Source organism: Halichoerus grypus, chromosome 9 (assembly GCF_964656455.1).
Source record: "Halichoerus grypus chromosome 9, mHalGry1.hap1.1, whole genome shotgun sequence".
NCBI lineage: Eukaryota > Metazoa > Chordata > Mammalia > Carnivora > Phocidae > Halichoerus > Halichoerus grypus.
The window spans coordinates 33935181-33950851 of NC_135720.1; the positions used below are offsets into that span (position 1 = coordinate 33935181).

Genomic DNA, 15671 nt, shown 5'->3' on the forward strand with positions numbered 1-15671 from the left:
ATTGCTCATTTGATAAGATCTAATTTTATTAGTTTTATTATGTGCTTCTCCAAGTAGAATTCTCTAGAAGTTGAGAATAATTATTCATAAGGATGGGGGAAAGTGAGCATCGGGGGAGAGAAGTGATGATAACAACATACACTGAATCTATGTTAATCCTACTGCGAAGAAGTTGTTTGAACTTCAGGGGCTGAATCTGTCTTATTGGACAAATTACAATTTAGTTCAATCTGTGGAAGAATTCTGTTTTCTACTTTTCTGTTGGTATCATACAGGTATTTCACTAATTTCTATAATACAATTGAAAGCATTTTATATCAAATACATCCACATGCTAACTTTTTGTAAAAACAGATGTCTTTTTTTAATATATCTAATATTAATACTGTGACACTGGAAAGAATAGCTATATAAGGTTAAAGCAATACCAAAACATGGTAACATGCAGAGCTGAAGCATTTGCAATAGGCAGTCAAGCGAAAGTTACTGAAAAGTATGCAAGTAAGCATATACATACTGATTTCTTCAGGTAATTTCATATGGAAGCAAAACAAAAAGAAATTAGAAAATTCATGAGGAAATATTTTTATAGATTTTATAAAGCAGTGATTATCAAAAAAATGGTACTTTTCACAACAGGTACTAATTACAAATGCACCTTATTTTAAGTCAAACAAGTGTGATCAAATAAAAATCCACGAACACATGTCAGTTAGCAGGCTATTGTTCATATTGAAAGAAACTTTATTATGATGTTCTAATAAGATAGAAAACAGACCCAGTTGAATTAATATTACAGGTAACTATCTCTAGATAGAGGGTAGGATCAAAAAGTTAGAGATAAATATTATGCAGAGGCCACTGTCAGTTGAGAATCAATCTGAAATTGAATGAAATAATATCTTCAATTATAAAATAAGAGAATGACTTTAAAACTTATTTTCACTTGTGGGGAGGGAGATATTATGATCTGGCAGGCATTGGTACCATTTATTCGGATGGAATCTTTGAACTACAGAGAACAGCTATCTCTGGGCTTATATAAGAAAAAATGAAAAAAATGATTGTATGGCCTCTTTTTCTTTTTTTAAGAAATGGCAAATTATAAATCCTCCCTAGCTCTGAAATCCACGTTATATATGTTTGCACTCTTCCTTGCTCTTTAAGGAATCATGCTAGTAGCATTTACAAGAAAAAATGAAAAAAATGATTGTATGGCCTCTTTTTCTTTTTTTAAGAAATGGCAAATTATAAATCCTCCCTAGCTCTGAAATCCACGTTATATATGTTTGCACTCTTCCTTGCTCTTTAAGGAATCATGCTAGTAGCATTTACTATTTTGTAGCATCATTAGCATTTGATTTGAGGCAATTCAGCACCTGAATTATAGAACACCTAACGTCTATAACAGTGTTTTTGTTATTACACGCTACCAACATTTGGATACCCAGTGGAAATGTTGGTATATAAATAGAGGGCTAGTCTCTTCAGAGTGACAAGTACAAAAAAAATCAAGTCTCTCCTTTGGTGAAATCACATACTAAGATAATGTTGCATCACTTCAAAGAATGGAAAAAAGACTATAAAAAAATCATAGTGTTTATTAACTACAGTTTATAATTTAAATTATCATTATATTAAGTTCTACCATATTTTCTCAGTAGATCCTTATTAACTTGCTATAATTTAATGTAATACACAAAAGCTGTGAAGAACTATCGATAAACTAGATACTTTAACTTCCTGAAAATAGTTAAATAATTTATGTAAATTTAAATAATAAAATATTAATATTTTTGAATTTTAATGCATTTCAGGTTGATACCATTTTAATATCCTGCTCTAACAGGCCTGCTGGTAAGTATGATCCTCGACCTCTATGTTCCATTGAACTTCACCAACTCAGAGGATGTAATTTCCCAAGTACAACTGTATTTTCAATTACACTGAAGGATTAAAAAAGTATTTGGCATCCCTATACCAAAAATCATGCAGATTTTGATAATTCCGAATACCCTCTTGACTGGACAAAATGTGGATGAAGAAAGCACTAGTGCAGAGCCTGGGGACTCGGATTCTAGCCACTCAGTTCCTGAGCCCAGTGCGTGAGGAGAGCAGACAACATCGCTGTGGGGTCTCCTCCACCTCTGCAAGGTAGGAGTCCAGGGTCCTTTTATAGTGTGAGGAAACACATGACATAATCAAAGGAAACAGGAGCTCTTACTGTTCTTCGAAGGATCTTCTACCACAGCGTTTGTTCTGGCTACGCTGTCTGCTAGTTGATTGTAGTTTTTCCTCAGGCCATCAAGGTTCTGGTGGAGATCTCTAATCTGTGCCAGTACGTCTTTTGCTGTATCATTGGCTTGTCTTGCTTTGTCCTTAACGGCTTGCAGTTTAGCGGCTGTGTCTGTTGGCAGGAGAGCGTGTGAGGGACGAAGCAAAGGGTCTGGAGTTCGTGGCTCGCACCACGCCTGTCAGAGGGAGGCTGCAGCCGGCCCACCTCAGGGGCACACGCACAAAGGGAAAGGCTGAACTCTGTCTCATTTGGTTGGAGCAAATGAAGTAAATTTTTAGCTAAATTAAATTTTCTCAGGGACCTTTGCTATGAATACCTGATTGGCTCTTTAGATAGCAGAGTGATCATTCTAAATGTTCATTGTATAAGGGTATATTGTGATTTGCTGCCGAACATATCACGGAGAGAAATTTATCCACAAGTCATAGTTTCATCAAAACTAGGTTTAAGATTTAATCTGCACATTCCGAAGGGGGAATGATGAATGAATGTACTTCAACTTAAAGATGGAGAGACTCTCTCAGGTATTTTAGACCTTGTGTTTATGTACTTATATTTGTTTTCAGCATTGGAAACTTTCTATGTACGTCCTTACTATTGAAGGAGATGACGAGTAATCCTGGACAGTTAGTTTTTTTTTTTTTTTAATGTTGAAAAAGAGTAAAAATCATTACTATTTCCTGTGTTATATAAATGTATGCATTAGTTCCCTTGATCATAATTTGTATAAAAAACATATACTGAACATATAGATGCCTACTAGTATGTGTAGATGACTCGCTAAGGCCACGGGCTCCAAAGTTAAACTGTGGGGTTCAAATCTCATATACGCCACTTTTAACAATGGCCTTCAGCATTCTGTTTCATTTCTTAAATTCCACATATGAGTGAAATCATATGGGATTTGTCTTTCTCTGATTTATTTCCCTTAGCATGATACTGTGTCTCAGTTTGTTCCCTGTAAAGTGGGGATAACACTATTAATTTTGTAGGATTACTGTGAGGATTACACACACTTAACAAGCATACTGAGTAAGCACTCAATAAACATTAGCAGACTTTGTTATTATTGTATCACATTATTAAAATATAAAGGATAGTGCTTTCAGGAACTAATACCAAACAATAACTTCAAGTACTTATAATAGGTAGGAAGATATTACAGACACGGTTCAGACATTAATGTTTTCAAAGCTGAAACACTTAAGGAACTGAACTTTGCCAAGAAAGATGTGCTGACTGTTGCCAGAGGGGAGGGCTGTTGGGGGGAGGGGCAGGATGGGTGAAGGGGGGCGGGAGATACAGGCTTCCAGTTATGGAATGAATATGTCATAGAAATAAATACACAGCATAAGGAATATAGCCAATGATCCTGTAATCATGTTGTATCAGGATAGATGGGAGCTACACTTGTGAGTATAGCATAACCTATAGACTCATTGAATCACTATGTTGAACACTTGAAAATAATGTAACATTGTGTATCAACTATACTCAAAAAAAAAAAAAGAAGTAAAGAATGATGTGGGGAAAGGCTCTCATCTGTCATGTAGGTATTATAATCACCTGTGACTTTGTAGCAGAACATTTTAGAGAAGAGTACCCATGTGATTTCATATTTTCCCATTAACATGAGATTACAAACAATATCATTTCTAATAATCTTATTAGAAAGATTTTATGGGCTGACACATGGAAGAACAGTATAATAATAAGATGGCTATATTTTCCTTTTGGCAACATATACTAATGGATGTCAGCTAGGGTAACAAAGTATAAGAAATATCACAGGGTAAAGTATGGCTTAGTTTCTCATTCTCACAAAGAAAAATTCATAAGTAAGAAAACCAATATCTAATTTTCTGACAACAGTCCAAGTGTAATGTCAGAAAAGATGGTAAACGTTAGAACATTCTTTAATAGTTCAGGTCAACTGACACAGTTTGCAGTGTCCCAAATGCTTACCATTTGGAATGGCAGACAGCTTCCCCAAAGTGTCATTCAAAGCTCTCAGGATATCCTCATTTCTAACATCTGCATTTTCTAATCTGCTTATTAAGCCATTCAGATAGTCATCATTTTCTGTGAATGGAAAACAAAAAAAGAATGAAACAATTTTAATCATCTCTGAGTTTACACATCTCTGATATGGATATGTAATTTCAGATTAATATAAGGTTTATAAAAGGCAGGAGAACTAATTTAATTCCTTTAATTTATTGGCATCTATCAATAAATACATTTCAGATCATAATATAAAATAGGTGTTTATGAAATGACCATTTCACTCTGCAACAGGTTCAACAGCTATGTTTTCTTCTCGGTATCTGATCTTTATCTGACTTAATTTGAGGGTTTTCTATTGAGAAAAAAACTGCAAAAGAATCAATCGCTTATTGCATTTGTAATGATGCCCTCTTGACATCATTCCCATTAGTGTTACTTATTTTAAAAATTTCATCACAAAAATGGATCACTGGATTAGTTTTTAAAAATCTCAAATAGATATGATTGTTAAGTAGAATCTCCCAACTTCAGTAAATACTGCATTAATACATAGTTGAAAATGAATGAAAAAACAACTTCTAGTGCATTTCTGATAAACTGGTATTTTTGTTAAATAGAGAAAATAATATTTTACAAATTGCTTTCAAATAGGCTTTTTAGAGGTTTTTTTTCTTGCTACCTTAGCATGATTTCTTTAACATTAAAAAAAATCACTTACTGGGGATAATTTAATATTATAAGTGTAAATTTTTCAACTTCTTTCCACTAGTTTTTAACATTGCCCAAACTTTGGTTTAGTTTGTATTATAATAGCAACTGAGAGCTTCAGAGTTTGAGTGTAACAATATAAAGGGTAAAAATTATAAAATCTTTTAGGGAAAAGAAAACAAAGATCCAATCTGCTGATAGAAGAACAGAAGTTTAGAAATTTTGCTTAGGTACACATCAAACTGCAAATGTATCTTAAGACCAAATCTGCCTTTTTTTTTTTTTAAACACTATTTATTAGTGACAAGTGGAATTCAATGAATGAACGATATAAAACTCTGTGCTTCCTATAATACTTTTCACCTTTCCTGACTGGATAAAGCAGATCATTTATTTAAAAAATATTTTACATAGTTTATTTTGCCATAATATTTGTTTCCTGGGGAGATGCAGGCTGATCGTTTAAATTAGCTCTACAGAAACGCAAAATGTAAATAAAAGGCAGAGTCCTCAATTACTTGTATGTTTTGCTTGTATGTATTGCTTGTATGCAGATCCCTCGTATAGGCAGCGGACCTGACTTCTCAGGGGAACTGAGCGGGCCCCTGTCAGCTAGAGAAGGATCCCTGCCCTTTACTGGCCTTCATCCGGGGAGAAGAGCAAAGGGAAAGGAAGATGAAGGATTCTTTTTTTTTTTTTAAAGATTTTATTTATTTATTTGACAGAGAGAGATACAGCAAGAGAGGGAACACAAGCAGGGGGAGTGGGAGAGGGAGAAGCAGGTTCCCCGCAGAGCAGGGAGCCTGATGTGGGACTCGATCCCAGGACCCTGGGATCATGACCTGAGCTGAAGGCAGACGCTTAACCGACTGAGCCACCCAGGCGCCCAAGATGAAGGATTCTTAACTATCAGTACTCTGGCTGTGAAAAAGAGGACTGAACATATTAATTAATGAGCCACTTCATTTCACATAAGGCTTTTATAGGCAGACAGATTAAACCACTGTTATACAACAGTAATGCAAGGACATAGTACAGTTTAACACGTCTGCCTTTAAGTTCCAAGCCAAAGACCTGACATCATTGAAAAACAAAGCATAAAATATCCTAGCGAAGCACAGTTCGAAAACATCAATGTGTCCATTTCAGTCACTAAGATGTTATTATTTTCAATTCCAGTACCTCAAAATATACTTTCTAAGTAATTAGATTTTTTCCTCTGTCAATCATGATTCATCTTTGTTTTAATACTTCTGTTATTTTCACTGTTTGTACTAAAATAAAATCTTTGGATAGGTTATTGAAAGTCTACTTTCAGAGAGAAAGCTGGTCTGATTATGACTGTGATCGCCATATGAATTCCTTGAGAATAAAGGGCTGTTCTGTTCTTACCTTGGAAGTCTTCATCAATTAAGGAAATGGAACAGTACAAATTTTATTTCTTAGCTTCTTGATTGGATTTGATTTTTTAAATAATGAAGCATTCAAAATGTTCTGGCAAGCAAGATCTTCACGTACAGTGAAAGAACCGTTAATTTCAAGGGCATCACTTGGTTTATACTATTTTATGCATTCGAATAGCAAATACTGGCTGAACAGTCAGGCTAATTATTCAGAAGAGAGATTGATCCGAAGAACATTGTTGCTGCTATTTCTCAAGTTCCAAAGCAGTAATTTTGATCCTCTGCTTTCTGTACTCGGAGGTCAGAATGTGAATATTCTGACCCCATTCTGATTTCTATGTTTCACCTATTTGATTCAGATTCCTTCTTGATGGATCCTCTCCTACACTCTGATCATTTTTTCTGAAGTAGTTTCTGGAATGCCTTAAAACCAAATCTAAACACTTTATAGCTTTGTCAATAGAATTAGATGGGTAGAAGCTGTGTACAGAAAAGTACTGCAGATTTCAAAATGGAAAACCTGCGAAACCATAGCAATGAAAATCTCAGAAAAGAAGCCCTCCAAGGTTGGCTTTAAATGAAAAGAGATATGAGGCACAGTTTATCTATAGCTGACATATAAGGAAGATTGCATTTGACCTAGTTTGAACTGTAACATGACCAAAGAAGCAGAATTATTAATAGTTAAAGAACATCCAACCTGATCCTTTAGTTGTAAATTTTGGAGAACAAGAGAAGGATCCGATTTATAATTCATAGCGATATTTTATAGGATTTCCTCTCACTTCTTCAGCTCTCATACCCCGTAGCTGTAGTTAAGACCTTCTCTTTATCTTCTCTCTAGATATCACACCCACCAAACCTCAAAGGCTACACACACATGCTTTTTCCGCTTTGGTTCTCCCTTTCCCATCCTGTCCTCACACATTAGAACACAAATGTCAGTGGGTTTGGCAGACACAGAGCTCACACAGTGAGAGAAAGCAGCAGAGCGGTAAGGGTCGACTGTGAACCTTCCTGGTGATATCAGTTCCTTTTGTTGCCTGTCCACTGACTGTACGGGGTAGACATATTCAAAATGAAATTCACCAAATTTGTAAGTCACTGCCACTCAGAGTACACATTTACTCATTTACCATGTTCCTGATGCCGGGCTGAATATGAATGACAGTTTAGTTAAATTAGAACTGATAACTTTGAGCTATGTTATGTAATATCTCAAAATAAAGCTGTTATGTTACTTCTTTCATCATCAATAATGTTTTCTTGTACAAAATTCTTGTCATTAAAAATGCGGTGCAGTGCTGGGGCGCCTGAGTGGCTCAGTCGTTAAGCGTCTGCCTTCGGCTCAGGTCATGATCCCAGGGTCCTGGGATCGAGTCCCGCATCGGGCTCCCCGCTCTGCGGGAAGCCTGCTTCTCCCTCTCCTACTCCCTCTGCTTGTGTTCCCTCTTTCGCTGTGTCTCTCTCTGTCAAATAAATAAATAAAATCTTTAAAAAAAAAAAAATGCGGTGCGGTGCAATGACTGAGAAGTGGAAGATGAGGTGGGTTCAAATGCCATTTCTTTTTTCCCTTTCTATGTGTATAAAACGAGGATAGCGCCTTCCTTCATATGACTGATACGAGAAATAAATCTGTGGATGTGTATGAGAAAGTACTGGATTTATGACTGGCAGTAAATGATAACTAATTCACATTGGCTTGATGATTGCCCTGGTGCATTTACCAGTTTTCAATGATGTTGAAACAGGTTTCAACTAAATATAAGAATGCTTTTTATAGATTTTACTGAAATGTTCTCTTTGACTGTTGAAACTCATCTAGGGGCGCCTGGGTGGCTCAGTTGGTTAAGAGAACAGGTTAATCTCTGCAGCGTTTCTCTGTGTAGTTCTGAAGCAGAAAGTTTGAAATAGGCAAGGGATCAGCATGAGGTCACGTAAAATATCTTGATTGTGACCTTCCTGATAATGAGAGATTTTGGCTACACTTGGGTATTCATCCACTTATTCATTGATCAAGCATTTGTTAGGATCATGAATGTCACTGTGCCACCTTCTGGACTATGGCGGAAGCCCAGTGTTTTTGCCCAGCAGTAGGTAAAAGCATCAGCTTTGGAGACAGACTAATGTGGCCTAAAGTGTTGGTCCCACTATACAAATGGGGTGCATTCAGATTGTTGGTGTTTCTTCAAATGATTTTGTTTTACATATGAGAGGTGGCCAAATTTACCAAATTACATAATATGTGATTGCTTTACACAATTTTCAATTTTATTGTATTATATTATGTATTATCATCTTTGGATATTTTAAGAACATAAGAGGTACAGTTTCCCTCAAGTCACTTTACTATAATTTTTCACTCACCTATCTAGTCCTTTGCCTGCTTAATATTTCTAAATCTTAAAATTTCCAAAGAGTCTGTCCCTTAAGTCAACCCCACGACCCAGGGCAGGAACCTGGGGCCTTGCAGAAGGAAGGACAGCTGCATAAGGAAGGAAGCTGGGTGAAAGTGAGAACCGGAGTCCTGTCCCCAGCCTCCTGTCAATTGACTCGATGAGGTCGCTATGCCCAGTTTTGCCACTTTTTTTGTATTTCTAGCCCTCTTTCATGACTTTACTCCCACGCTCCCCTTTCTCCAGTTGCTGTCACAAGTTTGGGATGTGTCCTGTCTCTGACTGCCTCTTCTGCCCAGAGTGCACTAGAGTGACCACGCATGGGGACCTCTGAGATCGCTTGGTCGGCAGGTTTATAGGGAGGCATGTTATGGAGAAACCTTGTCCTGCTCTCAAAGGGCCAAACTCGGTCTTGTTCATCACGGGCACAGTGCTTGACCGGCCCTCAGTAACCATCGGCTGCCACTGAATGTGCTCTTCCTTCCGCTAGAGAGAGGCTCATAGTGAAAAGTCTAAGGAGAGGAGGTAAGGGGGGTTTGTGTGGTGGCAGGATCTCCAAAGACTTAAGAAACCAGAATAGAGGGGCGCCTGGGTGGCTCAGAGGGTTGAGTGTCTGCCTTCGGCTCAAGTCATGATCTCAGGGTCCTGGGATTGAGCCCCGCATCGGGCTCCCTGCTTGGCATGGAGCCTGCTTCTCCCGCTCCCTCTACTGTTCCCCCTGCTTGTGCTCTCTCACTCTCTCTGTCAAATAAATAAATAAAATCTTTAAAAAAAAAAGAAAAAAAAAAAAGAAACCAGAATAGAGGCAAGGCGAATCCTCTCTTCAGCAAGCATAACGAGAAACCAAAATGGCCAGACGTTGAAACCTGTTTACAGTTCCGCTAGGACAAGCTCTGAAGCCCGACTGTGGGCCTGCAGGCTCATTGCGTTCTGGCCAGCAAGGTATTCTAAAAGCACTTGAGAAGAACCACACAAGTACTGTCTGGCCCAATAGGTTCTCCCTTTCCATGTCTGCCACTACTTTGTTACTTTTCATTTTAACTCCTCAGCCAACTCCAACCTGGCTTTATTATCTTGATTTTCTTTATTCACACTCCAAAGGAGGAACTACAGCCCTGTATGAGGAAGCGGCAATATCTCTGGGAAAAGACGGTATTGTTCTCCACACTACGGTCAGCTAGGGGATCCAAGCTTGATTTCATCCATTTAGTCCAACGTTGTTTTTTGTCCATGGAACAGATTTTGTTTGTCCTTCACATGTCTATCTTCAGAAAAACTGATTCTGGCAAATGGTAGTAAGTGAAGTCAAAAGGAGTATATCTTTAATAATAAAAGAAGGCTTTGGACAAAATTTAAATCCTACATCATACTTTGGTTTAACAGCACTGCAGTATTCCTGTTTATTCTTTTTTTTCTAATCTAAAATAATAACAGAATCTCACCAGGTTAGTCAATGAAACTGTATTACATTCATGAAGGCAGAACCTTTCTGATACACTTGTCTAGACTGAAAGCCTGAGTGTTTGGAGGATCATAATATAGAAGAAAAGCATTGATTAATTTGATAAAAGATAATGTGTGGAATAATTTTTGTACTGTTCTTTGTGCTGGACAGTACCATGTGTCATGCAGTTTACTGAGTCAGTATTTTTGGGTTTGGGAATTGATCTGTTTATTTCATAGGAGTGTCATCCAGTTTATAGAAATGTTATCTATTTGCTTCTTAGTAATTGAATGATTTCACTTACTTGGGCAAAGACAAAAATTAGGGATATATTAAGAAGTAAATAATATTGAGAAGTTACTCTGTATAAGATAAGGTATATAATTGTAAAGTCTTAGTATTCTCAGGCTTCTAATATACCATCCTCTGCTTCATTCCTTGCCCTGTACACATTCTCTGAGAACCTCAACTGGCCATTTGATTGACAAACTCTCTTGTCAGTCTGCAAAGGAGCATTAATTCACCTGCTGGTATTAATTCATCTTCTAACTCTCTCGATCATCAGTTTGTCCCAAGTTCCGTATCTATCAAGGACATGATTTTTACCTCCGTAGACATTCAATCAGTGCAGTGTAGACTGGTTTCAAATTTCAAATGCGTACAAGGGCAAATTGACTTTTAACAAATGTATATTCAAAAATTAAAAAGCAAAACAAATTGCTCCTGGCAAGTTCAGACTCCCTCAAGGCAAGGACAGCATAAAAATGGCAGGGAGCAGCACTAAGTCATTCGTGACTAAAGCATGAACTCACCGGATTATACTGAATTGAACCAAGTAACAAATTAGAAATATGGAGGGTAGACTGGCCTCACCATTTTTATTCCTTCTAATTCCAGGCACCAGAGAAAGGGAAATGACTAAATCTCTATTTTAATAGCTGCTGTCAAGAGTTTTGCTCTGTAGGGCCTATTTCAGCGGTTCCTGGTGGTAATATATGGCATTTCCCTGATTAACAGCCATTTTATTACTTGTGTAATTGGCCACAAATCAGGGGAATGTCATAATGTAGCAAGAAAACATTCCCATCTCCGTCAGAGCCTTGGCTTGGATTTTTGGAGAAATTATTACTTGAGTAGTTTGTGGGTTTTCATTACTTTAAATAATGTACTACCTGAAGTACAAAAAAAGACATTTAAACTAATGAACATTTCTGTCTACTAACCCTTTCTACCGCCTTGTCTTCAGATTTCTTTTTTTCTTGAAAAAAAAAAAAATCTCTGAAAATGGAATTCTTTCTTTCTTTTTATAATGCCAGTATTTTGGGGGAAATAGAGGTGAGGGCAGAGCAGGGAGTGAGGGGAGGTGACACAGGCATTCACCTCAGGTATAAAATTTAAAGGGACACCAAAACACTCAGTAACCAAAAATATTTTAATGCAGTATTTAAAAAGATTAAAATGGATTCAAAAAAGATCAATGATGAACAAAATATTAAACTTTTAAATAATACAGGACCTGACCCTACACTTGCATGACCTAACCTCACTCACCTCACCTTAATCCTTCCTAGCACTGGACAAAGGCACTGGATGGGAAGGAGTGGCCACAAAGTAATGAGATCAACTCAGCTTGCCCAAGAGGAAAATAGGTTTTGACTCTATAGTTACTCTTCAGGTTAGAATAAGAGCAAGCTCCTGCACAAAATCATGTATACAGGTTTTTTTTTTTTTTCACCTGTGACACACAGTCCAAAACATTTTGCTATCAAAATACCATCACACGGACACCAGAAGTTGTAATCTCCTATCAGCCTCTATTAGAGACCACGGACAATTAGTTAAAGCATGACAAATATAAATGCTTATAAAACCTCTTCTCTTTCTAAGGTTAGTAAAGACCAATACCATTCTGTTCTTCTCAAAAATATGCTTATTTCCTGATTTGACTAGTCCCTGTGATATTATACACTAGAAAAACAACGCTAAAAAGAAGACCCCGTGTCCGTCCTCAAGAAGATGGACTCTAAGTACATGGTTGCAGTTTGACAAGTCTGTGAGAAAGGTACAGACTTGCAGTGAGAGATGCAGAGAGAAGGGGCATGTGGTTCAGATGCGGTGTCGAGGTTCCTGGGGAAGATGACATCTGAGCTTCATCTTGAAGGTCTGGTAAAAGGTAATTATACGAAAAAGAATGAAAGATGGAGAGGCATTCCAAAGAGAAGGATTAACACTCTGAAATACGGAGGCTTGGAATAGTAGTATGTTTTGGAAGGACCATGAATATTTCAGGAAGTTGGGGAGATGGATGCAAGCCAGAAAATGGCAAGGAATGAGGCTGCAGAGAGAAACAGGAGATATTTGAATGAAATAATAAATATAATAGCTTACCTAGAGAGCAGCTATATTGAGTAATACATTTTTAATGCAAAACCCCTAATGAATTAGAGTAGATATTTTATGCACTTTGGTGATTGAATTAGGAAGAAAATACAAGAAAAATGTATTTAAAAAGTGTGAAAACTTTTCAGGAAATGTGACCACTAAAAAATTGAAAATTTCATAAGGACATTTATACTACATCTGCCTAACTCATTCCTTTGTGACTGTCATTTCTGAAGCCAAAACAAGTGGGGTTTGGTACTCTTAAAAACTTGTTATACTTTAATTTAAAATCACTGTACTTTAGATATAAGTGAAATGATGTTATATAAATTAGGTCTGAAAATTATGAAATATTACCCAATGCAAAATGAGATGTGATGACAAAATGTCATAAAACTGGTGAAATAGTTTACTTGCATTAAATCCCAATAATAAAAACCATCATAAAAACTCTAGTGAAACAATTCCACTTTTCCAAGAGTGTAATAAAATATCCTACCAAATAGAACTACAATTAGCCTGAAAATAATAACAAAGAGAGGTCACACTAACCTTTTACGGCATTTGCTAACTTCTTGGCTTCATTAAGAATCCCAAAGCTTTTCTGAAGAGAGCCTTTGGCACCTTCCTTTAGTGAACCCTGAGGACCTGTTGCCTGTGGACAGAAAAAGAAGTGTCACATATCAAAACCCACAGAATTATGGAGTAGACATATCTGGCGGGCAGCTGGTGTACAGAGCTTACTTTCAGGAAAGCATTCTGGGCTACAGACATATAATTATAAATTATCAGCACATACTGGCGATTAAAGTCAGGAGACTGTTGGGAGAGGAGAACAACTAGAACAGAAACCTTAGGAATCTTAACATTTAAGGGGTAGGCAACTGGCAAGATAACTGAGATTCTAGAGGGCAAAGAGAAACCAGGAGAGCATGATATTATAGAAACCAAGAGATGCAGAAGTGACTCAGAGCATGATGGTCGGCAGTGTTGCAAGGACATAATTGGTCAGTATTGAATGCCATAGAATTGTTGAGCAAATTAAGGACTGAACACATCTACTGACTTTATCCCTAAGCACATTTTACTTGAGTTGTGTGATAAGTGGGGGAGCAGTTCCTATCCCCTTCAAATGAGGAAGAACACCGCTCCGTTTGAAAACATGTCTCCAAGCACTACAGCAAAACAAAATCTTCTAAATAACAATCTCTGAGCTACAGTCATCTCCTAGCAAAGATGTATTTGTTGAGGCTTGGATTAAAAAAGATGACACAAAGATAGAAGAATGATATGGGAATGGGATCATTTAACTTAATGTCTAGGGATCCATTTTAATAGTGTTTGCTCCTCAGCAATCGTCACGCAATACATTTATACCAAGAGATAAATTAAACAGGATCTTAGTGTAAAGTTTAAATTGGAGAAGTATTTCAGGTGCAAGAAGAGCCAGAGAATGCTAAACTGACTGTTGAAGTTATAAAGCTGAATTCAGGTTACCCCAGACATGACGCTCCAAATGGTACCAGCAATGCCTCTGGCACTTTTTTTTTTTTTTTTAAACCAGTCACATTATTTGAGCATTAACTAGGAAAGATCATGGAATTTGTGACTATTGTGGTAAAATTTATTTTCAGGTCTTATACTAACAGCTCTACTGTTCACAGAACAGATTGATGGTGTAATACTAAGATATCTACAAAAGGACATATTGGATACATCTACATAAATAAAAAGGGACATTGTGCATATGTAGCTAGCACTTGCAAAAAGAGCTGACAAATCCAGAAAATTATTCTATGGAAAATGGACAGTTTCTTCAACTGAGAATACAGAAATTTTTAGTCCTACAGTTTCCCTTGGAAATTAGATACAGTAACATCACATAGTGTCATTTATCTCAAAAAAAAAAAAAAAAAAGGAAAAGAGCATCGGTGTAAGTGGCACAAATCCAGTGGACCTCACTTAAAAAAAAAAATAAGCCTTAGTTAGCTACTCAGGTTCTACATCTGTTCCAGATTTACATGCCATTCTTACTCCCTTGGTTATAAGTTTTCTGTATCAAAACAGATGAGAGGAAGGAAATTACAAAGAAAGAAGGATGAAGATTCTCTAAATAGGCACGTGAAAGCAGCAGAAGTGATAGCTGACAATCTGTCTGACAATGAGGAAGGAGAAGCAATCAAGTAGAGAAAGAAATTTAAAGCTCAGGAGTCCAAATCAATTTGGATAGGGATAAAGAAGGTTTCAGTAGATGCTAATATCATTGTAGTAAAATAACTAATGTTGGTATTGACGATCTTGAGTCACCCTGATGATATGGGTCACTCAGAGTACTAGATGAAATTAGGCAAAGATGGGAAAGGGAGGAAGGGAGGAAGGGAGGAAGGAAGGAAGGAAGGAAGGGGGGAGGGAGGGAGGGAGGAAGGAAGGAAGGGAAACAGCTTCTCCCACAGCCTTGAAATGTGAATGTCTTTCTAGAAAAATATAATCTGGCAAGCATTTAACAACCACAATTTTAAAGCTTATCTTGGATATGCAAAGTGAGTCTGTGGATAAAGGAGGGAGAGAAAGTTGATTTGCTGCAAGGAAGAAATAATGAAATGAAGTGAGAGGAAAAGAGGGAGAATGGTCAGACAACATGGAAAGAGGCTAAAGTTTGAGCTGGGGAAATTGAGGGACTATGGACAATGGTGACCAGTATTCACTTTTTGTCTGCCTTTTTACACTTTTCAACAGTTTTACTGAGACATAAGTAAACTTCCCATGTTTAAAATTTACAATTTGGTAAGTTTTGACATATAGACACCCATGAAACCATCACGACAATTAAGGTAGAGAACTATTCATTTCTTTTTAATTTCTCCCTTCCACCCTTCCTTGCATCTCTACACAAACACTGCTCCTCTTTCCATCACTATTAATTTGCATTTTACAAAATCTTATATAAATGGGCTCATCTAGTTTGTTCTCTTTTTTGTCTGGCTTTTTTCACTCAGCATAATTATTTCAACCTTTGTCCACATTGTGCTTGTAAC

General features: G+C 37.0%; 1 protein-coding gene across 2 annotated transcripts in view; it reads right to left on the reverse strand.

Moving 5' to 3' along the window:
- The window catches only part of LAMA2 (laminin subunit alpha 2), a 622013-nt gene that overhangs the window by 86415 nt on the left and 519927 nt on the right, over positions 1 to 15671 (reverse strand). For both annotated transcript variants that reach the window (XM_078054754.1, XM_078054753.1), the window contains exons 41-43: positions 13189 to 13291; positions 4262 to 4378; positions 2225 to 2407 (exon numbers count right to left, since the gene is read on the reverse strand). In XM_078054754.1, coding sequence (XP_077910880.1) covers positions 2225 to 2407; positions 4262 to 4378; positions 13189 to 13291 — 403 coding nt within the window. The remainder of the gene's footprint in view (positions 1 to 2224; positions 2408 to 4261; positions 4379 to 13188; positions 13292 to 15671) is intronic.